The sequence below is a fragment of the Anabrus simplex genome, chromosome 1, assembly GCF_040414725.1.
Source record: "Anabrus simplex isolate iqAnaSimp1 chromosome 1, ASM4041472v1, whole genome shotgun sequence".
In the NCBI taxonomy this organism is placed as follows: Eukaryota; Metazoa; Arthropoda; class Insecta; order Orthoptera; family Tettigoniidae; genus Anabrus; species Anabrus simplex.
In genome coordinates this window covers 480,518,052-480,545,969 of record NC_090265.1, presented here as the reverse complement: position 1 = coordinate 480,545,969, position 27,918 = coordinate 480,518,052, and the positions used below count along the sequence as shown (strand labels likewise).

The 27,918-nt window shown below is 38.7% G+C and overlaps 1 protein-coding gene across 4 annotated transcripts in view; it reads left to right on the top strand.

Moving 5' to 3' along the window:
- LOC136856975 (probable ATP-dependent RNA helicase DDX17) overlaps positions 1-27,918 on the top strand; it is a 162,051-nt gene that overhangs the window by 59,549 nt on the left and 74,584 nt on the right. For 3 of the 4 annotated variants that reach the window (XM_067135297.2, XM_067135296.2, XM_067135294.2), the window contains exon 4: positions 26,030-26,141. In XM_067135297.2, the coding sequence (XP_066991398.2) occupies positions 26,030-26,141 (112 nt within the window). Of the gene's footprint in view, positions 1-21,852; positions 21,906-26,029; positions 26,142-27,918 lie in introns of those variants that run through there. The other variant, XM_067135295.2, reaches the window with a different exon arrangement.

Below are 27,918 nucleotides of genomic sequence, written 5' to 3'. Positions count from 1 at the left end.
GAGGAGACATTCAATTTTTTCGTCAACAAGAGATGAAATGGAGTATGGCTTTTAGTGCCAGGAGTGTCTGATGACATATTCGGCTCGCCAGGTGCAGGTCTTTTGATTTGACTCTCGTAGGTGACCTGCGCGTCGTGATGAGGATGAAATGATGATTAAGACGACACACACCCAACCCCTGTGCCAGCAAAATTAACCAATGATGGTTAAAATTCCTGACCCTGCCGTGAATCGAACCTGTGACCCCTGTGACCAAAGGCCAGCATGCTAACCATTTAGCCAAGGAGCTGGACTCAAAATTCATTCCCGTGTATTCTACTGGTTAGATAACCCTAATGTTCTTGTTTCTGTGCGTTTACCATGGTTGTTGCCTGTAGGCGACTAATATTTCTTACATTCGCAAATATACACGCACTTTATGAATATGAGCTTACTGATGTCAATTTTGAAAAGTTATCAAAACAAGGTATAGTCTTCGAGATTGTATTCTAAGAACATCAAGATGCATATTCTGTTATCTATATGGATATCTCTCCCTTAACATCACACCCACTTACGGTAAAATTTTGAAGACGCACACAAACAAACAACGCTGGAATTAATTTCCTACCATAACATTGCGTGTATTCAAAGCATACCCTCAGCTAATTACATATCCTTTACGAAGGCTCTATTACTGCCTTGTATCTCTCTTGATAAGTTTTGAAGATCTGTAATTCTCATTTCAGTATATCCATTCTCCATAAAAAAAACGTACAATCTTGAATACCACCCGCACTTTCTTTTTCTTTTTTTACAAATATTGCTCCTTAAATTCAGGTGCGGTAATATTTACGTCGTAAAAAAAACACCGTCGCATTGCAAGCTTCTAATGAGTGTTTCCAGATTTTGTTAGAAAATGAAGGGAAATATGCTATAAGATGTACAGAAAATGTAACAGATGGTGAGAAGAACAGTCAAGGTATTCTCAGTAGTGAAAGTAATCGCTCCTTCTCTCCAGAAAGACATTTGTTCTGGTAATATCTATGAACGCGCGTGTGTGTGCATGGCCGCGTGCGCTCCCAATTTATCTGAAAATTATCCTGTAGTAATGAACAGATTCAGCGTTTTACACAAAGTTCAGGAAGAGCAAGGAAGCACCTCTTTCTCCCGAGATGCGATTCTTCCGACGAAAAAATGCCAAATTCACACCAATAACGTGATCAAGAAAGTGAGGAAGGAGAAGAAAGTAAAACTGTTTGGTGATAGTCACAGTCGAGGCCTTTTAGCAAATCTAGCAGAACTGAAATCCGACAGTGAAGTGACAACTTTTATTCAACCAGGTACCCCCTTTTCAGGAGTAGTGAATCCCCTCTTGAGGACTGGTGATAAACTCTCGTCAAACGGCGTCATAGTTATTGTTGGCGGAACTAACGATGTAGCGAGAAATGAAGGCCTTCAGGCCGCAAGTATTCTGAAAAGGACTCTGGGTACGCTGACCCATACAAATGTGAATGACAAACGTGCCCCATAGACATGATTTAACTGTCTGGTTAATTGTGAATAAAGCTGTCAAGGGGACAAATGAGAAATTCAAGCAAATATGTAATCATTTCAGAAATGTTTAACACTATTAGACATCAGTGAAATGAACCAAACTTTTCATACGATGCATAGCATGCACTTGAATAGACTGGGGAAGCAATATGTAAACAAGTTAATAATGTTGTTGATTTTATGAAACCTCCTATGTGACAAAACTGGCTATTTTGAGAAATAATTGGATTTAGCTGTTCAAGCTCCACAGTTTAGAAAACATCTATGTGGATAAACATAGATAATAATGCATTAAAATCTTTAAAAGTGATATATCCTATGTGGTCAGACCACACATAGCAGCTATCATATATTAGACTTACACCCTACTATGGTGACTAGAAATGCTCATAGGTGAATTCATTCCCATAGGAGGTTTTGTCAGCACTAATTGTTGAATATTCATGGTTTAGTTTTAGTGGCTTATGCATTTGGGAGATAAGTTACTGTTCGTATTTTACTTGAATATTGTGGCGTGAATTGTGGTAAGTGATGAATAACTGTTAAAAACCCACTATTTATATTTGTTATTGAAAATAAAGCTATTATTTACAATTCATATTGTTTACTGGAATATTTTTGTAGGCTACTGCAAGCTAACCTCAACATAGAGCAGGCCAGCTAGCTCACGATTTCAGTTAATTGATTGCTTCATTATACATTTTTTTAGGCGTTATGGCATCTTGTGGAAGGAAAATGGTTGATATGGTAATGCAGAATGCCAGTAGGGATAAAGTTGCTACTGCAGTTAATGGCGTATTGAATACAAATAAGATGTCAGAGGTAGTGATAAATGAAAAGGAAGGTTTAAATGAGGTTATTTTGAATCCCAGAGATGAGCTATACACAATGATAAATTTGGCTTTGGAGAACAGAGGTGTGTTAACAAAGTTGTTGACGTAGAAAAGGAGGAGACTGTGAGTGCAGAAGAAACTATTGAAGTTGCCGAAAGACGTGAAGACAGACCTCAGGATGGAATTATTCCAATGATACAAACAGAAAATATCTCAGAACGGGAAGAAATTTGTTTGAAGGATACAGCTGAAACGGTGTAATGGTCATAGCGTCCGCCATGTCAACTGGTAGTGGGCCCGGCCCGGCACCGTATAGATGAAATGATGTAATTCCTAGGTTAGGGGAGTCATTTGAAGCATTACAGGAGGAGGCAAAGGGGGTAAACATTCTACAGGACAGGACTGCGAAACACAATTGAGTTTTAGGTTTACCTTACATAGGCTTCAAACAAAGGGGAATGATGATAATTCAGAATGTTCCAAAAGCAGGCAGAAGAGTTTGGTTGCGTTGTAACCATTTAGCTATTGATAAGAAAAGTAACCAAACCTTTTTATGTGCTCGGGTTACACAGATGGACACAGAAAAAATATTCAAGGAGTTTTGGAAAATACCAACGTGGCAAGAAAAGGCTTATGTGAAAGGATTGGTGAACACAAGAATTGTTCGATAAAGAAGAAAGGACAGTGGAGAATATAAAAAGAAAGGGGGGCATGATATATTTTTGCAGGTAGAAAATGAAGACAAAGTGAGGGAGTGCCGTAGATTTTTTCTAGCTACCTTTGATATTGGCGAGGACACACATAAAAGATGGGTGAAATGAGAAATACCCCCAGATAAGAAAATGCAAGACCTTCATAGATCTAAAAACCAACACCGTGAGCCTTCCAGAAAGAAACAAAGATTGGACAGAGCTCTAACCAAGAATAGAAGGAAACCTGAAATGGTTGAGAGGGTTAAATGTTGCTTAGGATTGGTTCCTAAAGTTCCTGCCCATTACTGTAGGGCATCAAGGCAAATCTATGTAGAGTCATCATTGAGATCAGAGCTTCACTTTTTCAGCGTCTACAAAGGAGTGGAGTGCAGGCAAAAACTTCCCACATGCATCAAGAATTTTAATCCATGAAGTTTTGGAATCGGAGGAAATTGCCATTCACATGCCTCGCAAAGACTAGTGTGATGTATGCTTTAGCTTTAAAGTTGGCGCAATTAGTAAAGAGACATGAGCACACCTTTAAAAAAAATTAAAAAATTATGCCACAACAGCGAAGAATGCTGCTAAAAGCTCTGCAAGTAAGGATCATTTGGTCCTTACAATGGATTTGCGAATTGTGCTATCATGCCCTAAATAACTTGCCTCTCAGTTGTACAATAAACAAAAGTTACAACTGCACAACTTCACTCTATATGAACTAAACAATGGAGACGTCACACTGTATGTTTGGCATGAAGCAAACGGAAACGTCACTGCCAATGTGTCCACAGTTGCGTTACTGATTTCATTACAAAAATACCAGATTCAATAAAAAAAGTTACTCTTATTTCTGATGGTTGTGGCTACAAGAACAGGAATAAAATTCTTGCCAGTGCTCTGAGTGATGTTGCACAGAGAAAATCAATTGTGATTGAACAACTTTTTCTTGAGAAAAGGGCACACTATGATGGAGGCAGATAGTGTCCATGCCACATTAGGGAAATATTTCAAACCTCCAATAAATTCCCCATCTTATATGTGGCTCTTATGTGACTTGCCAGACCGTCACATCCATACAAAGTTAACCTATGTGATTACACATTCTTCAAGAATTATGAAGAAGTTTCTTCACATCTGGTATCACTTTGACCTGGAAAACAAGCTGGAGATCTGGTTGTATTTGATATAGGGCTCTACAGTATCTCCCAAGTGGTGAAATTCTTTTCAAGAATGATCATTCCGCTCTCTGAGCCATTGCCACAAAAGAGGAGTAGGTCTACTGGTGAACCCTGTGAGCCTATCACTGAATCCAAATTCAGACATTTACAACAAATGAAAGAATTCATAGAAGATCATGCTTTCTATGACAGCCTCCCTTTTAAGCCATGCTTTCTATGACAGCCTCCCTTTTAAGCCAGATAAGATAAGGAAGTAGGTACTTGAATTAACAGATCTGTGAGTTAATATTACAGTGCGTTTCCGTCATTATAATGTACTTTTAAGATCGACTGTATGTTCCTTGAAGGATTTAGGAAAGGCAGATTCATCAAATTTGGATATTAGGAAGGCTGCTATTGAAAGCCTGGTGATTCTCTTCTACGACATCTATTGTAATTAGGAAAGGGAATTTAGATATCAAAAGATTAACAAGATTATGACCTAGTCTCTAAAAGGTTTTTATGATCTAAATAAGATTAGATTTGAGATATGCTAAACATAAGGTAAGTTATAGTAAACTTTGAAAATATTTGTACTATTAAGTTTAGTGAATGGAAATAATTAAAAATATAAAACTCTAGATATCACATCCTAACATACACCGATGTGAAATAGCATTGCAACATTGAACAAAAGATTCAAAAAAAAAAAAAAAAAAAAAAACACACCCATGTTTCAGAGGAAATATTTAAACTAGATAAAATGCATACAGCAAGTGTATACATAAGTATGCTAAAATGTAGAATTTGATATTAAAACAAGAATGAATGTCAGTAGGTTTGTAGAAACCCTTTAACAGAAGCTCCTATGTATTTCAAATCAGCTGTTTGATTTCTCCTATGTGACGTTTCTAGTATAGAATCGAATTTATTGTCTTGTCTAATACCTGTAATATGTTTAATGCATTTTAACTGACAGTGTGCATTTTTGCAGTATACAATGTCGCTGATCAATAAATTCAACTTCATGGTCCGTTTGTACTGAGTTCGTTTTTTCTTTTTCATGAAAAATTATGATTTTCTCACATAGGAGGTTTCATAAAAACGACTACGATAAGTAACTTCATTACAAGTAAAGATCAGGAAAAGACTGTCCTGGAACTACCTAGTCCGGGAAACATATGTTAGATTCTGGACCCAATAACATTTCAATCCAGAATTAAATACCCGTAATGCCTTGGATGACGGGAATAGGAGTTCAAAAAAATTTCATGAGAACATTCAGTGTCTTAAAACATTGTGTCTTAAAAGTAAAATGTTAGAATTACAGGTAATTTTAAATTCAGTAGAGGATGTTATGTTTATCTGTTTGGATGAACATTGAACTTGAACTCATTAACATTGCTTAGTCAGGAATTGAATGTAAAGAAAGGAAGGCTCTTGAAGAGCATAATTGTGAATTAAAATTTGAACCAACTTCAGTGGAATTTAAGCTTCTCTATTGTAAAAGGGTAATTCTGTTAACCATGTACCCTTCACCGGATTCTGATGTGGAGATTTTCGTAGAAAATTAGATCAAGTCTTTCATAACATTTTCGATAGGAATAGTAGTGCAGAAGTAGTACGTTGTGGTGATTTTAACATACATATTGCTGAAGAAAACCTGTCAACGTCACAACTACTGCATGTTCTTCAAAGTTGTAATCTAAAACACCCGGGTAACTGCCTCCTCAGCTACGATAGACAACATTTGTATTAATTTCCATTGTTCTAAAATGCAAGTGGCCACATGTAAATTATGGATTATCAGATCATGCTCAAATTTTACAGCTAGAAATTGAGAATGCTAACAAGCATTCAACCAAAATGATGCAGGCACAATTAACTTGTTTTTTCTCTGCAGCTGCATGTGGCAGTTTCATTGAAAGTCTTATAGGTGGGCCGGCACAAGGTTGCACTTGACAGTTGTAAGTCATGTTGGCACCACTACAAAAATCAAATGAAGAACGTCACCCGTCAGTCAGAATCGCCAATCTACTACTTTTAATGCCAGATGCAGTTGCACATTTTATTCACGTTAATTCGCATTTAATTCTGCATAGTGCTAATACATTTTTATTTGCTTACACAAATATGAGCAATTTAAAAAATTATAAGGTTTAAGCGAGCCACAAAATAAATACGAACTATTTTCAGTTGATTGTTTTTGGCAATATGGGTAGTATAGTGGTGCCATCTATAAGTAGCTCGACTACTGTATTGAAGTGTTGCCGTTTTGTCTGTCGCCGCTAGCACGTGGTCGGGTGTGATTCGCGCGTTTATGAAAGTTTTGTTTTGATTGTGAGTTAATTGTGAAATTTTATTTTAACGAATGCAGTGCGATGTCTTGGAAATGACAACATAGTCATGAAGTGCGAAGTGGAATGTCCCTTAATAGTTGGGCATTAGAATTAGTGCGGAGAACTCTTCAGTTTTACGAGAGGGGGAGGAAATTCGTAAGCTCGTATAGCCGTCTCTCTGTTCCTGCAGGTCATGTTGTGGAACGCATATGTCAAACATTAGGGCTTTCAAAGCGTTCTGTTATTGAGAGAGGTGTTTGCTTCCAGGAACAGAAGGAAAAAGGGACTGGGGTACATAGCAGTAGCGGAGACGGGGCTGATAGTAGGGACTTGTTTCAAAGCACTCCGGGAAAGAAATGAATGAAGTTATCTCCTGTAACAGGAATTAATTCTTTCCAGGCTGATGCAATACAAAGACACAAGTACGATTATTACAGCTCAAAGTCCCTTCTGTCATTGTTATGGACAATGCACTTTACCACTCCATAATAATGGACAAGACCCCTACTTCGAGTGCCCGTAAAGAACTGTTAGTGGAATAGCTGCAGTAAAGAAATATCCCAGCGTATATGTGTATGACTAAATTCGTCGACGAGGTAGTGAAGGAACAAGGGCACAAGGTTATTATGTTGCCGTCGTACCACTGTCACTTCAACCTTATTGAGTTGGTACAGTATGGGGTGGAGTAAAACATTACGTACACACTAATAACAAGTCCTTCATAGTTACTGAAGTGGAAGGACTGTTCCGGGAGAGTATTGCTCGAATGGATGCGGCTTTGTGGAGGAAAAAAGTTAGCCATGTCGCAGCATTCATTAACTCGGCAATGGCAATACATGGCATCATCAGTGACTGTCAGGACTTATGATCTACCTAGAAGACGATGACGACAACGAAGGCTACGGTAGTGATGGCAGTGATCTGGAGGGTATCAGGTATGAAAATATTGTTTCTGAATTTTCGTAAATGTTATAGATTTTACTTGAAACATTTTGTGTTAGCGCCGGTGTATATTATTCTAACATTTATTGGTGTATTAAAAGTGAGATTCTTGTCGGCCGATTTCTTCTGTATTTTCTAACATAGCAATATTGATAACTTCGTAGTATACGTAGTATTTATCTTGTATCATTTTGTGTGGTGAATAATTGGTGAGTTGAAAGTTCGGTTTTTGTCGGCCGTTTTGATTTGTATTGTGTATCATCGCGATGACATTAAAAACGTTTCTCCCATGTTTTTAAAAACTCACGTGTCATGCAATCAGCTGTTGTTATGGCGGCAACATCGCTTCGTGTGCAATTGCAGTGTGACCGACATTGTGCGCAGCTGTCATGTGCAACCTTACGCCGGTCCACCTATAAACTTCAGACCTGGGCTCCATTAATATTTGGTCATCGCATTGACCGAAAGCATAGAACCTTTTTGAACATGTTTTTAACACAATTTGAATTACATTTTTGTAAAAAAAAATGCAGTAATTAATGAAACTTCAAAAAGGCCATGGAGCACGCAGGGTATATATATTTCAAGTCAAAAATGTAAATTACTAAGTAGATTAGCACAGCAGAGTTGTGACCTGGTTTTTTTGTAATTATGTTAAAAACTAGAAATCAGTCTATCGAAGAGTTCTTAGGCCGGCTAAGATAATGCACAATAACAAGAAAGTTAGTCGTGCAATAAATCACAAACCATATGGTATGTAATCAAGGGAGAAGCCAACGGACACACAGTTGGAAATAAAGTTGCTGCCATAAAAAATAAGGGAATACAAATGAATGACCCTCATCATTTGGCTAATTATTTAAAGGATTTATTTCTATCCCTACCATACAAACTTGAAAATGCAAATAAATCAGGTGTATTTCCAGAACTCCCAACCTTTGTGCAAAACTCTATGCAATTAACTCCAGTAACAGAATTGGAAGTTCTTAAAATCATACAGTCTTTGAAGAATAAAACTTCCACAGGTATAGATGAAATTCCCACAATACTCATTAAAAAATGTGCTCCTTATATGGTACAGCTTTTAACTTATTAATGAATCATTTTCTAGTGGTCAGTTTCCTAATCTCCTAAAATTAGCTTAAGTTATCCCAGTCTTTAAAAGTGGAGACTTGCATTATTTACATAGTTACAGACCAATATCAAAACTTACTGTTATTTCAAAAGTATTTGAATGTGCTATGAAAGATCGGTTTACTGAATTTTTAATCAAATATAACGTGTTCATACCTGCCAACCCTTCCGATTTACCCGGAAACTTTCCGGTTTTTAACTCGTCTTCCGATTTTCCGATTTATTTTTACTACTTCCGATTTTTGACTAATATAATCTCTAGTACGGCCAATACTCTTCCCCTAGAATAAAGGATAAATTCTTATGTGCTTGTGTAATTTACGAAACCTAATTTTCAAGCGTATTTGATGCTTTATTTCGTGAGTGTTTCGTCCGTCGCCTTCGTGTATCGTGTTTCCCGCTCACCACAGCAGCGTGTGCGCTTTATACAGCTGGGGATTCGGGGCGGCAATCGTCCTGCAAGCAAGAGGCTAGCGCGCGCTAACGACTCAGTTAATCGGGACGAAAGAATGAGTTTGTTATTGTGTTGTTCGCGCGCTGTTAACATCGTTTCTGTGCGTAGTTTCGTCGGAGTTGTAGGCCACGTGTTTTTCCTTGCATTTCTATGACCGTTTCTGGTATTTTCTTTTCTCGTTATGGCCAAAAAATATGACAAACGTTATCTCCAAGTGCTCAGAGATGCCTATACATTTCTGTACATTTTACCGGCTATTGAAGGAAACTACCGTATTTTCCCGCGAACCGTAATCGACGCCCTTGAATAATTTACACATCCCAATATTTTTGGGTCCAAAGTGGAATTCGACGCACCCACAACTTTGAAGAGCCATCACTCAGCTCCGGATGCCTTTCGAAATAAAGATGCCAACTACTCAGGTTGCAGGCTTCCTATTGCGAAAACGGGCATTCCAAATACAGGCAACGTGCTGTATTAGCCGGCAGGAAATCCCACTGCACTAGTTTTACGAGTGTTTCGCGTACGGGACATAATGTGATCTCAAAATTGTTTGTCAGTCCACAGTACTCGATTAATACTGCATCATACGAACCTGTGGTGATCAGTTACGCCGAAACATAGTGAATAGAGCAGCGGGCAGCAATTTTTCAGTGTGCAAATGAAACATGCGCTACCGCGGTAACAGAAGTGCACTTCAAGCGGCCAACAAGTCTCGCAAAGCGTTGCGCGGACCAAAAAGCGGCAAGTTTCCGCAAGTAGAGGATTATCTGCTTAACTATATGATTTTGTTACGCAATGTTGGATAAGCCGTTTCTCACAAAATGCTGCATTTTAAAGAATGAGAAATGGCCGCGGCACGTGGAGTCATTGTCTCGTATTTGAAGGTTAGCCGAGGCTGAATTAATTTTATGAAGAGAAATGGACTTTCTCTTCGACGAAGAACAACATTATGCCAAAAAGTGACGAATGATTTCAACCATTTTCAGCGCTTTGTGATTGGGAAGCATAAAATGAAGGAATATTTTATCTCCCTTATAGGAACCGCAGGTCAGACGCCAATCAGTTTCCATATACCATTAAGTCGAACAATTGATAAGAAAGGAACGTACAGTGTTATCGCACGCGCTACCGGAAGCAGAAAAACAACGATGTACTGCAATGCTTGCTGTAACAGCTGATGGCAGAAAGCTTGCAGCTTACATTGTTCTAAAACGAAAGACAATGCCTAAAGCAAAATTTCCGCGAGTGATCCACATTCGTATTCAAGAAAAAAGGTGGATGGACACGTCATTCGTACAAGATTGGATACGAACGGTTTGGGGTAATGTAGCAGGGTCCCTCCATCGATGCCCGGCCCTTCTCGTGTTGGGCAGGGGTTTTTTTTTTTGCCGGTATGTCATTCAGGTCGTATTGTCAGCTCGTAATGGGAAGAATGTTTTCCAGTGTCGGTACTTCAAACCCACGTGTCTAACTTATCTGATGTACCCTATTTGACTTTTCAGAAAAAATCTCACGCCGGAATTTTACGCCAAATGACGATAACTGCAAATGGGTTGAACCAATTGTGTTTGAATTATATTTGATGTACCAGTATCTTTTAAATGTAAATGAATTGTAAATAATTTGTAAATATCCGATTTCCTTGAATCGCATCCGAAGTTTTCGCCTGTATTTTTCGTCAAAAAAGTGCGTTAATTACGCGAGAATATGCGGTATTATGCATTTTGTTGCGCGTGTCGGTGTGACAAATATTATTCGTATGTTAATGTCATAAATGAGAGTGATTAGGTACATTTTCTTGTAACCATTGTTATGTTTTCTTAGTTTAAGATTTTAAATTTAATGGTCAATTCGCATCGTAACTGTAGACAAGTATGCCTTTTATCCTGACCTTTTTTCACGTAGACCTTGGTGGAATATATGTGATGAAATCCAAGAATTAAAAAATCTTCCTATTTTTGGTTTCTAAAAGTTGGCAGGTATGCGTGTTAAATAATGCACAACACGGGCTCAGAGCTGGCAGAAGTACTTTGTATGCGTTATCACATTTTATACAGTTGGTTGTAAATGCTCTTGATAATGATGGAACTGTTTCTTGACCTTTCAAAGGCATTTAATACTGTTGATCATGAAATATTGTTGCACAAATTATATCAGACTGGAGTTAGAGGAATTGTTAACGCCTGGTTTAGATCATACCTGGATAAACGATCCCAGTTCGTTGAAATTACACATTGTACCAGTAAAGGGCGTAATGAGACATATCACTCTCAGGTAAAAAACATAGACTTAGTATTCTGCAGGGTAGTATTTTGGATCCCGTTCTTTTCTTGATCTATGTGAATGATCTTCCTCACAATAATAAAGTAGCAACTGCAATTCCGTATGCTGATGATACAAACATAATTATTAATAATCCTGACCCTGCGTCTATAGAACCTACAGCAAATACAGTCTGTCTAGTTCAGAATCATGGTTCAGAATAAACAAATTAACATTGAACCTAAAAAAGACCCAATACATGGAATTCAAGGCATCTAACTACCATGACAAAACTGCAAAAAAAATTACAATCTTATATTAAATACAAATGCAATTGAAAATACGTTGACCTCTTAAAGTTTTAGGTGTCCATATAGATGAAAAATTAAGATGGGATTGTCATATTAAAAAAATTGGGAAGTCTCTGCGTTTTGTTAGTTTTGCTTTAAGGATTTTGTCTAATATGGTAGAAAATAAATAAACGGGGCGGAGCCACTTAGGTTGAGGTGTTTTTTCGGATGACACATGGTAAATATTTTCGGAATTGAAATGTTAAGCAAAGGTTACTGTATATTAACATAAAAATGTTTCCATAATATCACTTGTATAAAATCAGTGATTTTCTTCTGAATATTATTGGTGCAGTGCTGTCGTGCAGCTATGTCACGCCACCGTTTAATCAACCATACATCAGCTGGTGTAGATTCATTGCTTTGTTCAACAAAGCGCAAAGTAATCTGAAATAATGAAACAATTTTTTGTTACTACTGCACTGAATACTGTACACAGTAATTTTATTACAGTACTGTAATTAAAACGTGTGGCAATGTATTTTAATAAAAATACGAAATCAGTCTTGCCTCCTATGCATTAAATCCATCATCTGATATAACTCAATTCTCAGAACTGCTGCTATTATCAAGGTCGAAGTCATCGGCATAATCTTCCGGACGAATAATACAGTAATAGTGATGATGATGATGATAATAATAATAATACCGTAATAATAATTCCGGCTTGTTCAAGAAAAGTGTATCATGGAACGAACTAGAGGGTAAGAAACTGTTTTGTTTTATGCTACACGTGCATTCTGGCATAAGTCATAATATGAAAATAGGGTTTGCCTAGTAGTTCTCAGCACATATGAAGGGGTTAAAGTCAAAGTGGTGTAAGTCAATTTTCGGTAGAAGTTGACTTAGGCACAGAAAGGCGATGTAGAAATAAAAAACTGTTCATAGAAAAAGTGGAGTAAGTCAGAGCTTCACTCATTTCGTCGTTAGATGGCAGCACAAGTTAGACTGGTAATGGATCATCTGTTTTGCTGATAACTGAAGTGGTGTGAGTCAGACTTACACCAGTGTGGTTGTAATTGTTCCGCGATGTTCATCGAGTGTTGAATGCATGCGTGAATACTCAAAGAAACGATGGATTCTGAAATAAGTTTAAGTGATCCGTTGGATGAGCTGGAGTCCAGTGATGAATGGGAGCGTGAACAAGGAGAAAACACATCAGAAACAGATGATGGTAAGTACTATTCACCTTCTAACCTCTCAGTTACTCACCTACTAACCTATTTTGTTGCAACGTTTTTGGCAAGTACTTACATTAGATTATGCCTTAGGTCCTTTTGGTCTACTATTCCCTGAATAATACACCTTTGTAATCGGTTCGGAAAAAAAAGAAAGGAAAAATGGAGAAAAATGCACGAAGAGTGATGTTTTTAGTGAATTTTCTGTGATTATTGAAAATGGTCGTGTTGAGTATCGTTTTTCACGTAATTTTGAATGCTGAATCGAAGCTTCCCCTGCAGTTTTTTATTTCGGTAGTAAGTGTAACAAGATGTTTGTTGTTTCAGAATCAGAAGGAGATGAAGAGGTAGACGGCGGACGCCAGCGCAACCATTCCAGCGAATTTCCTACTGCTGGAACTTCTGAGAATCGAGAAAACGCTCACCCGAGAACGAGGAAAAGACAAAAACACGAAAGTAAAGCTCAAAAGCGAAGGCGAGCACGAAATTCAGGGCTCCCGTACGTGTCCTCTAGAGGAAAAGAAGTGGCCGGTAAGCTGTATCAGAACTTTGATTGTAAATGTAAAAAAAAGTGTGTGGAGAACGTACCTGAAGTGGCGAGGCGAGAAATTTTCGACACCTTTTGGAAGCTAAGCAGTTTTTCTGAACAAAACGTATTTTTATGTGGTTTGATTGTGCAACAGAAACCTAATGTAAGACGCCCACGAAATTCAACGAGAAATGCAAAGTCTGTTTCAAACAGCTTCAGATTCCAAGTCAGAGGCAATAGCGTTACTGTGTGCAAGCGTTTTTTCTTACAAACACTCCAAGTTTCGGATGGGCGAATGACAAGGGCAATACAAAAAGTACGAGAGGGTCAACAACCAGGAAGTGATGGCCGAGGACGCCATCCCCCCAAAAATAAAACACCGGAGGCTGCCATGAATGGTGTGCGTGACCACATAGCATCTTTCCCATCGTATCAATCGCACTACAGTAGATCAGAGAACCCTAACAGGAAATACCTTCTTCCTGACATGAATGTACGTACAATGTATGAACTGTACAAAGAAAAGTGCACGGAAAAAGGTGATATTCCTGTTTCTGAAGCCATCTACCGTCGAACCTTTAGCAATGAGTTCAACTTGCATTTCCACCGGCCTCTTAAAGATACGTGCACCAGATGCGATGTGCTTGACAAGAAGATTGAAGTGTGTGAAGATGAAGACGAATCTACAAAGCTGAAGGCTGAAAAAGAATTACACCTCAGAAATGCCGAAAAGGTGAGAGAGGCTAGAGATCGGGACAAAGTGAAAGCACGGGAAGACGAATCATTCTATGGTCTGACATTCGACCTCGAAAAGGCTTTGCCATTTCCTGTTTTGACGACGTCCGTGGCTTACTATAAGCGGAATATGTATTGTTATAACCTTGGCTGCCATGAACTTGGAACAGGTTTAGGCTTCATGTTCTGCTGGGATGAAACGATCGCTTCTCGTGGGTCTCAAGAGATTGGTTCCTGTATCGTCAAACATCTTGCAGCAAGAGCGTCATCTGCTAGGCACATAGTGTTGTACAGTGACGCATGCACGGGCCAAAACCGTAATATTAAGTTTTCCTTGTACCTCATGAAGTACATACAGGGCCCTCAAAGCAATGCAGAAATTATCGATCACAAATTTATGGTAAGTGGCCACTCTTTTCTACCCAACGACGCTGAATTTGGATCAATTGAATCGTACGCAAAGAACAAGTCCATTTATACTGCAGACGACTGGTACAGTATCATAATGAAGTGCCGAAGGAACAATCCATTCATGGTGACGAAAATGAGCCGAGAGGATTTCAAATCTGTTGCAAAGTTGGAAAGTTGTATCACGCGACGAAAGAAAAATGAGAACAACATTGCTGTTAATTGGTTGAAAATTCAATGGATACGAATTTTGAAAGATCAACCTTACACTCTCTTCTACAAAGAAACTGTGAATGAGGATATCCCATTTTCTAAACTAAATCTAAAGGCAGCAAAGCCCGGTAGGCGACATTCTCTGGCCAACGTTTCTCAAGATGTTTTGTACCCAAGGGGAAGGCCTGTTACCGAGGCTAAAAAGAAAGATATGCTTGATCTTCTGCCATACATTCCACCAGTGAAACATGAATTCTTCGTTTCCCTGCGAACCACTATTGAAGAAGGTGAGGAGCTTGTAGATGTTGGACCTCTGGAAATTGTGGAAACCACATATCCTGATGAAATAGACTGAATCCGTATTGCCATGTTAAAAACATTAAGACTCCATTCGTGATAAAAAATTAAATTGTTTGTATTATTCTTATACTTTGTGTAATGTTCAATAAAAATGTGTTTGAGAAGTGCAAGTCAACTTTACATCATTTTGTTGATGTCCATAGTGGTGTAAGTCTTTGGTTTTAGGTCATACAGTGGTGTATGTCACAGGCTTTGGTAAGGCACAGTGGTGCAAGTGACTTTGGTTAGTGCGTGAGGTACAACTTTTGAGCAAAAAAAATTTCAAATCAAGCCTAATCCCTAAGTTTGGACCTACGTAGTACCTCTAAAACAATACCATCACAAAAACTTGTCTACTGAATTAACTACAATACCTTTCGCATTATGCTCATTTCCTAAGAACGATGATAAAGTGACTTACACCACTATACCTTTAACCCCTTCATATAGCAAGAGAATCTCTAATATAGACGGCTAAGAATGAGACGGTAAAAACAAAGTATTAAAAGACGATTTTGTAAGAGCATTTCGGTTAAGCGGGGGTTCTACTGTAGTTGTAGTTTAGCATATGTTAGAATAGTAAATTTTGGATATTTCCATTCAGTCATCACTTATGCTATTGGTTCCTGGAGCTGTAAAATCTTGATGTTAATTTTCGAATGCCGAAACGAGCTATCAGAATTATAATCGAGGCGTGACAGGTTGTATCATTGCAGACCATTATTTAAAAGTCTAAAGATACTCCCAGTACCAAGCATTTACATCATGCAGTACATTCTACACGTGAAAAAAAATATCACATCAGAAAGAATTGACAATCACGATTACCAGTCTCGAACAAGGAATAATATTTTTATCGAGCACAAGAGTAAAACCATTGCCTTGAGACATGTAGACTGTTGGAATCAGATTGTATAATAAGCTTCCAAATAAGATTAAAGATATTAGTCCCGTCAGTTCATTTACCACAGCTTTAAAAAATCTCTTGAGTAGCTGCTTCTATAATACAGAAGAATACATGATGAAGTGCTGGTAATGATGCTGTTAATTATTGTAAACATTCTTAATATCTAGTATATATTCTTAAAATATGTTAATGTCACGTTGATTATGTACGTGAATTATTAACACCACACTAATAGATTTTTATTTTGTCTTGCAAATGAAAATGAAAAATCTACAACCTGTTTTCCAGTCATTGACCGGGTCAGGGATGTAATGAATGAAGCAGGTATAGGCTGTTAGTACGATGGGGTCGCCACTCCCAAAGTGATTTATTAATGAATGATAGATGCTATGAAATGAGAATGGAGTGTGTTGCTGTAATGAAAGATGACAGGGAAAACCGGAGTACCCGGAGAGAAACCTGTCCCGCCTCCGCATTGTCCAGCACAAATCTCGCATGGAGTGACCGGGATTTGAACCACGGTATCCAGTGGTGAGAGGCTGACGCGCTGCCGTCTGAGCCACGGAGGCTTTTTGTCTTGTAAATAATGGCTATTAATATTATTTATTGTTCAAAGTAAAGATGGTGGCAGGTACATCACAGATGTAAAGGTCATCCCTAGTGAAAGCATGGACAGTGACCACAGATTGTTGGTAGTAGACTTCAAACATAAGACAAATGAAATGCAGAAACTTATTACGAAAAAAACCAAGGATTAAAACTTGGAAGTTGCAAGAAGTCCAAATAAAGAAAGAATACAAACTAAGGATTCAACAGAGTTTGCCGAAGTGTGAAGTAACCAGCGTTAATGAAGAATGGAAGGCCTTCAAAGACACCTTTGTGGGAGAAGCCAAAAACCTATGTGGAGTTACAAGTTCTATCAAAAGAAAAAAGGAGACACCATGGTGGAATGATAGAGTGAAAACAGCGGTGAAAGAAAGAAACCAAATAAAGAAGGCACTGGACAAGGAGAAACAAAAACAGGGACAAGAACGAAATGAACAAGAAATACAAAGACTTCAAGGAGTATACAGGAACAAGAAACTTGCTGTAAAGAACATTGTAAGGGAAGAAAAAGAGAAGAAATGGAATGAGTTTGCAGACAAACTGGAAGAGGACAGTAGAGGAAATATGAAATTGCTATACAGAGTAGTGAAAAAAAGCGAAGGGATCAAGAGACCATAAAAGCAATAGAACGTGATGATGGAACTCTGGCACAAGAAGAGGGAGAAATTAAACAAGAACTCAAGATCTATTTCGAAAAGCTGCTGAATGGAGATACAGAAAACATAACAACGGATAGAGGAGAGCCAAGTCGAGGAACCACAACTGATCCACCAATTACATGGCTTGAGGTTGAAAATGCGCTCAAGAGCATGAAGAAAGGAAAGGCAGTGGGCGTAGATGAACTAAGTGCAGATATGCTGAAAGCAGCGGGAGTTCCAGGAATCCAATGGCTCTATAGACTGCTCAACAAGATATGGGAGGAAAATACTATTCCTGAGGACTGGAAGATGGGCATCATTGCACCACTGTTCAAGAAAGGAAGCCGACGAAAATGTACTAATTACCGTGGTATCACACTACTGTCTCATGTCCTGAAAATATTGGAAAAAATAATAGAGACCAGAATCAGAGATATTGTTGAACCAATTTTGGAAGAAGAGCAGTATGGTTTCAGACCAGGAAGGTCAACTACAGACCTTATATTTGCAATTAGGATGCTAATGGAAAAATACTGGGAGAAGAACAAGCCTTTATTCCTAATATTTTTGGACATTGAGAAAGCATACGATAGTGTACCAAGGGAAAGAATTTGGCAATGCATGAAAGAACTTCAAGTGCGAGACAGCCTCATAGACAAAGTGAAAATGTTGTATAGTGGGAACAGAAGCTGTATTCAAGTAGGATGTGGTTTGTCGGACTGGTTTGAAACAAAGAGAGGAGTGTAGCAGGGCAGCTCATTGTCACCACTTCTATTTATTATTGTAATGGATGTAGTAATGAAATCTATTAAAAGGAAAGAACATGGAGATATCAAAGCCTTCACATTTGCAGATGATGTTGCGATCTGGAGTGACTCAGAAGATGAATTGGGAGAGAGAATACAAAGCTGGAATGAGGAGTTTAAGAAATATGGTTTAAACATCAGCAAGACCAAGACGGTGGTGATGAAAGTGTATGGGGAAGGAGCAGAACCAATAGTCATGTTAAATGAAGCTCAACTGGACAGCATGCCAGTTTTGAAATACTTGGGTGGCGTTATATCAAATGACAACCTAGCAAAACATGAGGTGAACAATCGAATCAATAAGGCAACACAATTCTACCACCAGGTAAGACACCTGCTGTGGGATGAGCAAATACCCATGAAAACAAAAATGACATTGTACAAGTCCTATTATACACCAATTCTTACATACAGTCTCGAAACCACAACACTGACCAATAGAGATAATTCCAAACTTCAGGCAGCTGAAATGAAATTCCTATGCACTATGATCCAGAAAACCAGGAAAGACAAGATTAGGAATGAGAAAATTAGAGAAGTAGGAATAGACAATTCTCTCCTAAATACGATTCACATATCAAGACTGAAGTGGTTTGGTCACATGAAGAGGATGCCAGGAAACTGAACTGCAAGGAAGGAATTTGACAGAAAGGTAGAAGGAAGACGACCCGTGGGAAGGCCACAAAGGAAATGGATAGATTTAGTTAAGAGCGATGTAATGCTGAGAGGTCATGATTGGGACAAGTTGGTGGAGGAAGAATGGAACAAGGACAGGATGAGATGGAGGAGGCTCATATACCACACCCGGGAAACGAGATGGTTTAGGATGATGATGATGATGTTCAAAAGAATTAAGATGTGCTGTCCTAACATGGAGGCATTTGGTGGTGTTTTTTTTTTCTTTTCTTTTTCAAAATGTTCATTATTGTGAATATATTAATGTTAGTATTAAGAAATCACTCCACAACTCCTGTACTGTTGCCATATTTCAAAATATGTAATTGTACAGTCTATGGGAGCTAAATAAATAATGAATGATTGAATGAAGATATACACTTCAACACAAAGTCCTTGTTTTTTCTGTACTTTGTAACTATGTGTTTCTGGACGACTAATCCTTTTTTCTTTAGAGGAGTAGTTGTCACTTTCAGATGTGGTTGATGACATAACTCTAACCTAAACACCAAACGCATTTAAAACTAGTCCTAGCAGTCAGGATGCATTCCAGCAAAAAACATTACAGCACTTAAGAAAGACCAAAATAAAGCACTTTTAAAACTCATGGTAGGTCCACAAATCAATTAAGAGTATTATAAAATCAGACTTTATACATAAAACACAGAACAAAATAAAACTATGAACTGCATAATATGAGGTTATTAACAAGTTTGATCAGCAGATAGAAATAATGGCTGTTGGGGAACGCGACCACAGCAATGATGGCAGACAAGCTTGGTATCAGTTCGAAGAAGGAAACAAAATTGGGATATTTGTCATTCTTCAAACTGATGAATAATTCCGGGTCCAATTACACCAGTGTGCGGGTGGTTTTTGGTTCCTTTTTATAACTAGGAACGAGCGTCTATAATAACACGTTTGGTGCTTGTTCCCTTCTTCAAAGTGCTGGTTAAGTTATAATATAAATTATAAAGACAGTAACTCGTTTTCTTAATGTTCCTTTTAAAATGCCTAGTGTTTTAAAAGCTACCTTGTAATTTATATAATGTAAAGGTGTTAACTATTATGGCTTCATTGTAAATACAGATTTTGCCTCGTTATTTAGGTGAAATCATTACGAAAATGTGAAATTATCATGGAAAATGAATTTTTCAAAGTATGGTTAAATTATGCTTGTTCCTATGCACACTAGTTAACCAGCATACGTAAATACGAACTTCCCGAGTTCCTGATCACTAACCCAATATTATCCTGTTAGGAGCAGTTTCTACCACTCTCACTCACGCCAATTTCAAGAATAAGGTCGCTGATTAACACAGGCGTTAATTTGAAGTGTGATTGATGGCTTGGTGTGAGCAATGTAGTTCATTTTTGTTTGTTGTAGTGGCTGTTTATGATGGGATTACTGACAACCCACTTCACAGTTCAGCTTGTTTGACTTTTTCTTTAAAGTTCATTATGCCATTGTAAGTGTCCGTGCACAATATGTTTCAAGATGATGATTACAGAGTATGATAAACATACTCGAGCATCACTCTTATATACCTTGTCCCAGTAAATCCAATGCAACGAAAACTGGAATATCATTGGGAAAGTAGAGGGAAAACGGATTTAGGTTACTAGTTGGCACACTGGTTTAAAAAATTTAAGTACGGTTGTGTACCACCCACTGACCTAACTAGAGAGGTATTGTGTCCTGGTATTCCATTTTGCACTCAAGTCACACCAGCCACTCCTTGAAAAGTTTGCTGCCTTGTAATTGCAGGGAAAGTGCCCAATGCCCTTAACACATTAAAGACGCCGCTCATAGAAACTACGAGCGTGCAATTTCATTGATGCTGATGAAGCTCGGAGAATCTATGGGCACGTTTTCACCATAGCTAAAAAAATAGCAGCTGCCGTTTCAGCGAGCTGTGACTTAACTAAGATACTGTTGAATGCTTCTATAAGCACTAGTTTTGAACGTAAGTCGAGAGCTCTACACCCACGTTCCTACATAACCTGAGGCCCCGTCATCGTTGACTCTCAGCTGGGAAACGAGTGGGAAAGTACGTAAGGTACATGGGGACAGGAAGAGAGTGTTCGAGAGGCAGGCTTGTTTGTGTCATTCTTGTGAATATTTAGCATGTCTAATTCAAGTGTACGAAAATTCGACAGCGAATCCATAATGGATGTTCTTGTGGAAGATGAGTTCTGAAAATGAGGATGAGGATAACAATTACACACTAAGTAAATATGATGATTCTGGCGCTTCAGGCAAGTAAATGTAGATATTGAGCTAATTTCAAATTGGTATGAAGTGTAACGTAGTTTTATACCGCTTCCTGAAGCGAGTTCTGTTATACTGTTTTATATTGCTTCCCAAAAATGTGGGTGTTGCTCATGTACAGGTGACAACCTGCAGCAATTCGATGCAACCCAGTTGTCGAACAGCGAATGGTGGGAAAGCAAATTCCTGGTTGTAAACAAGGACACCGATGCCAATTGACCAATTAGATTAGAATCTGTGTTAGTGTGTTTAAGTAGATGTGTCCACATTGTTAGACAGGTTTCGAAATATTAACCCAACTGGCATCCATAGCTGCATCAGATTTTTTTTTTTTTGGTTTGTAAAACTTATTATCTTCATAAATTTATATTTTAAAATTGCTGCACTATTATGATACACTATGTGGTCAAAAGTATCCGGACACCCTCAAGAACATATGTTTTTCATCTTAGGTGCATTGTGCTGCCACCTACTGCCAGGTACTCCATAGCAGCGATCTCAGCAGTCATTAGACATCGTGAGAGAGCAGAATGGGGCGCTCTGTGGAACTCTTGGATTTTGAACATGGTCAGATGATGGGATGTCACTTGTGTCGGAAGTCTGTACGCGAGATTTCCACACTCCTAAACATCTCTAGGTCCACTGTTTCCGATGTGATAGTGAAGTGGAAACGTGAAGGGACACGTACAGCACAAAAGCGTACATGCCGACCTCGTCTGTTGACTGACAGAGACCGCCGACAGTTGAAGAGGGTCGTGAAGTGTAATAGGCAGGCACCTATCCAGACCATCACACAGGAACTTCAAACTGCATCAGGATATTATGACAGTTCGGCGGGAGGTGCGAAAACTTGGATTTCATGGTCGAGCGGCTGCCCATAAGCCACACATCACACAGGTCAGTGCCAAACGATGCCTTGCGTGGTGTAAGGAGCGTAAACACTGGACGATTGAACAGTGGAAAAATGTTGTGTTGAGTGACGAATCACGATACACAATGTGGCAATCCGATGGCAGGGTGTGGGTATGGTGAATGCCAATTGAACGTCTTCTGCCAATGTGTGTAGTGCCAACAGTAAAATTCGGAGGCGGTGGTATTATGGTGTGGTCGTTCTTTTCATGGAGGGGGCTTGCTCCCCTTGTTGTTTTGCGTGGCACTATCACAGCAAAGGCCTACATTGATGTTTTAAGCACTTTCTTGCTTCCCACTGTTAAAGAGCACTTTGGGGATGGCGATTGCATCTTTTAACACGATCGAGCATCTGTTCATAATGCACGGCTTGTGGCGGAGTGGTTACACGACAATAACATCCCTGTCGTGGACTGGCCTGCACACAGTCCCGAACTGAATCTTATAGAACACCTTTGGGATGTTTTGGAACGCTGACTTTGTGCCAGGGATCGCTGACCGACATCGCTACCGTTCCTCAGTGCTCTGTGAAGATTGGGCTGCCATTCCCCAAGCAACCTTCCAGCACCTGATTGAACGGGATTGGAAGCTATCATCAAGGCTAAGGGTGGGCCAACAGTATATTGAATTCCAGTATTGCGATGGAGGGCGCCACAAACTTGTACCTCATGTTCAGCCAGGTGTCTGGATACTTATGATCACATAGTGTATTTAAAACTCATTTTTGTGTTGAACAAAGTGTGATCTTTCTAAATATTCCTAAAGTTGTTATAATCATGGCTTACCCTGGCATTACATGTTATATACAAAGTATGTTACAAGTGTTATTTTTAATAACCACCTATTCAATACAAAGAGATGTAGTAAATTAAGAATTAAATCTTATCATAAAAAGTTACAAGGGGCATGTTTCGCCCATATTAAGGGCATCATCAGCCTCAAACTCAAACCTGTAAGGTGAATAATCATGATCCTGATTGTTCTTACAAATCGTGAAAAGAGGATATCAATATAGGTTTTTGTCTAACATAAAATTATTAAAATGTCCTTGGTTAAAATCGTAGTATCAAGCTACATGTCACAAGTTCACAAAGTTACACTCTGGAGCGCTGAGTCAGTGCGCCCAAAACCTGTTGAGGGTAGAGCAATAAACAGTTCAATCTTTATAATGAAATAGAAATGTGTTTCCTTGAATACTCTCAGGATAAGAAAAAGTAAGTAAGATCCTGTTAGAGATGTTAATTTTGTATGTTAAGATAAGACAACAGTCGTCTTTAACATCTTCAACAGTCTATCAGCTTTACTTTTTCTTATTCTCCAATAGGAGTATTCAAGGAAACAAGTTTCTATTTCAATACTTTGTATTTACCCTAGCATTGAAAACATTTCAAAAACCATTAAAAATCCTGCAATTTCTGGAGGGAAACACATTCAAATATGGCTGCCCCCAATGTGTTAAAACATCATGACTTGTTATCAAACTTTCCTATGATGATTGAACTTTTGCATTTCTGTCAGCACTGGAACACAGGAGGACAGTGTGGTTATCCTTACACCGTGGCATTCTCTCCTTTAAAACCATAAGGCCGTTCGGGCTCGGCTTTAAGAAATAATGCAGTTCCGTCTTCATTGGTAATGTTGTTTGGTGCGTACAAATTAATGATATGAGACGCTTTCTTACAAACTGTCTGCACTGCCAGTGTTCAGGGATTCTGCGTCTCTGCACACCGTCTGCCACGTAATATTGTGGTGCTCTTTAAAACACTGAAACCATCGGTTTAAACACTGAAACTCTGGTTCCATCTTCAGCGTCAGTTCATTCGCATTCCCCATAATAACCTCGCTATCATTGGGAAAATCGTTCACTCAAACGTGCCAAAACCACAGGGTCATTATATCCACTTCCAAATCGAAGAGTTCAGCTCCTTGAACGCGTGTTTGCGTTATTTGCACTCTGCCTTTATTGCGGGTCTATGGTCTCATAATTTTTTGAAAGTATTGAAGGCATTGACCCAAGAATGTCAAATTCTTCAGCTGTTTGTGTTTTTAATCCTCTGTCTGTCTCAGTTCTAATTTTTTAACTTCTTGCTCAGTCTTGGGGAAAAAAATGATTTTACCATCTCTCAGCACGAGAACGAACATGTGTACCCCAAACTAAAATACTGTAACCAACAGTAGGCATGTACAGTAGAACCTCGATAATTCGAAATCGGTTAATTCAAAATCCCGCCTAATTCGAAGAAGCTCTCGTTCCCGGAAACATGAGATACAGTTTTACATGTTATTTCAATTGTTTAATTCGAAATGCGGATAATTCGTAATTCGAAGTACAATCTCGGCCCCATTACCGAAATTCAGACCTTTAATTCGAAACTGCCTTTACATTTTAAAACAATAGTATGTTACAGGGTAATTTCAACTCGAATTTTTTTCCGCTCCGCGTCATAATAGATCGCGCGTTCCGTAACGTGGAGGGGTAGCTTTCCGCACTTTCACTCACTTCGGTGGGTCTACAGTGCGCTTCATGATTGCTAAGTTGAATGAAATCGGAATTCTTTTGTATTCAACCTTTTAAGGAACGCCGAAATATCACGCAACAGGCGGTGTGCGGGGAAAATAGAATCCGGGAACACTGGCGATGCCGACAGTTGACGAAAGAACGTGGCTCATATAATAAATTCGTAGGCACCGAACAATATTGCATTGCCGGTGAAACTGCACTGCTTTATGTTAACGCGAGCCCAAACGGTCTTATGGTTTTAAAGGAGAAATTGCCAGCCGCGAAATCGTACAAGTGTGACGGATGGGGGTCATAGTAGTGCGTTGCAATGCACATGGAAGCGAGATACTTTATCTCGTCGCCATAGGAAAGTTCGATAAGCCACAATATTTTAAGAGCGTCGGGCACTTTCCATGCCAGTACAAAGCATCTATAATAAAAATGCAAACAGTACAGAAATCCAAAAAATAATGCATTTGCACACGGGAACCGGCATAATATATCCTCGTCTTTGAATTGTGCGATTTTTTTTCTTTCGTTGGGTGAGGTTATGTTTGTCAGTGATTTATCCAAGTGCATTATTTGAACATTCTAAATACACCTTGTTGGATACATTTCGGAAATAGTTTTCCATGGCATTTGAAAGGTTTAAACTGTGAATCGACGTGACTGCATGTATTAATGGGTCTTGGAATACTTTGTGACGCGGCAAGTGCTTACATTTCTGAAGTACGAGCGAAGTGCCGGCGGGAAATCGTACAAGGATAGAGTCATAGGAAAGTTCGATTTTAAGGGCATCGGATACTTTCTGTGTAAATACAAGGCATCTAAAATGCATACAGTATAGTAATCCAATTAATAAAGCACTTGCACATGGGAGCCAGCATAGATTTCTCCTCGTCTTTGAATCGTGCTTTTTTTTCTTTCTTGCGTTGCGTGAGGTTATGTTTACCAGTGAGATATCCGAGTGCATTATTTGAATACTGTAAATGCACCTTCTTGGATACATTTGGAAATAGTTCTTTTTTCATGGCTTTTGAAAGGTAGTATAAATTGTGAATCAAGTTTAACTGCATGCAGTAACGGGCCTTAGAATATTTTGTAACGCGGCAAGGGTTGGTACTTCTGAATTGCGAATTGGCGGTTAATTCGAAATCACGTAATTCGAAGTCCGATTTTTGAGTCCCAACGACTTCGAATTAACAAGGTTTTACTGTATACAGTACTAATAAAATAAGTACGAAGTACATAACTTTAGACTAAATTAGTATGTGAAAGAATACAAAAGAGCTAAGATTTCACTCCTCATTCCTGGAACCTTCATGTGTGAAGCAATTATGGGTACAATATATATCCTACAAACAGCTGTGAATGAGTTAATTACTGCAAAATTGAAGATACTCTTATTATACAGTGTTCATTATTTGTGAGATGGATATACTGTATTTGAATTATATTTTTGCAGTAAGAATAGCTGTATATCAGTAATGAAAACTAGAAAGAATGTAATTTATTCTCGAGATAGCTTGAGAATTTCGATAGAACATGTAAACGATGAATATCTTAACAGGAATTGTGTGTAACTGCTGTGTGTTTGTGGTTTCTTTCTCAGGAAACAAGGCTTTAAGGAGCCTACAGCCATCCAAGCTCAAGGATGGCCCATTGCGTTGAGTGGTAGGGACATGGTTGGCATTGCACAGACTGGATCTGGTAAAACCTTATCGGTAAGTATTACGCATTCATTGAACTGACCCAGGAATCTATAAATATTGTGTTGGTATCTATTGAGATGTTTATAGCAAATTTGTTAGAATTTCTGTAAGTTATAAATGCCGTATTTACTCGTGTATTAGACTCCCCCCCCCCTGGCTTTTCGAGATGAAGAAAATGACTAAAATAAATCTCGCATATAAGACCCCCAACGTAATTCGTCAGAGAACAATGATTCTGCTTCGAAGCAGGTAGGTCTGGTTGCAGCTCTGATGACATCGCACAAATTTGTGAATAGTTTCGTTCGTACGACCTACACAATGAAAACGTGTCGAATCCATGCGTTACCTACATCTGTGTTTCGTAGTTAAGAAATGTCCGCCACCGTAGCGTAGGTCTACTGCAGCTCTGATGACTTCGCACAAATGCTGTAAGTGAATAGGCCTAGCTGCGTGTCTGACCCGCACATTGCAAGTATGTTATATATCTGTGTTTTGTAGTTAATAATAATCCTCCAGTCTAATGGTTAGCACAATTAGTTGCTGTTCTCGGGAGTCTGACTTCGATTCCATGTACCGTACTGTCAGACATTTACGAATGGCAGGAAGGTTGATATGTGGTAAAAGCAATACCGGGTACATGTAACTCCCTTCCACTGGGGGTCTGTCTGAAAAGAGCTGTACCGCCTTGGGATGAGGAAACGTGTTTACTTTAGTTGATAAATATTCACAGTTGTTGCTATTTATACACCAGGCGAGATCATTAACAAAGTGGTCGTTTAATATCTCGTAACTCGGGTCAATATACGTATACCTATATTTGGAGAGAAGCAAGTTTAAAATGTGATAAAAGCTATCCAATTAAAACTATTGTTTTACTCGCCTACGTACCTAACAAATAATAAGAATTTTATGTCCCCACGTAGGCCTACTTAAAACGATTTTCGGAGACGCCAAACAAAACATACTAAGGTACTGGCATGCGTTAATAAAGGGACAACAAACGTACAAAGTTAAACATTATGATAATAAAACGCATTACTGCCACACCTGTAGATATCCATAAATGCGTTATATTTTCCTGTTATTTATTGTTCTTTCCGTCAAGGAACTTCTGGCACTATCAGGGCGATAATATACCTAACCTAAACAATGTGGTCTTGCCTTTATGTTATGGACAGCTGTTAACGTAAATCCTGATGTGATAAATGTAGAGAACAAGCAAGAAATGTACTTAAAAATAAGGGTCTGTGTTTCAACAGCCACCGTTGCTAAAAGAATGTTTCCAGTTACTATGTATTACATTCGGAAGTACAACTCGTAACATACGCTAGTTATCAGCATGCCTTTATTTGGAAGGAGTGGCTTCTGCTACATGTACACCAACTGGGAATATCAGACAATCTTCAGAAACCATTTGGGAATAGATTCACACTGTTTAGACTCTATAGTCGGGCACAAAATTATTTTTAAAAGGTTCAAAAAGACGGGACCTTGCATGCTCTCGATTACAGTGCTTGGCTCAAAAAGAATGAAGCATGGCTGACGCGACTGACGAGATGGCAGTGAAAATGACGTCACTTGAATTTCTGGTAGAAGGGCAGGGAAGTTGACAGCACAAGGCGATAATATTCAAATGAAAGCAGTGATCAGGTTTATTGTGCGGTAGGGCTACTGCTGAACTGACAGACAAATGACTGGCCATTAAGCTCTTTTGTATCAATATTTAATTATATGATTACACGATACCCTTATCCCTTTTTTCTACGGGGTCGAGTATGAAGCGAAACGA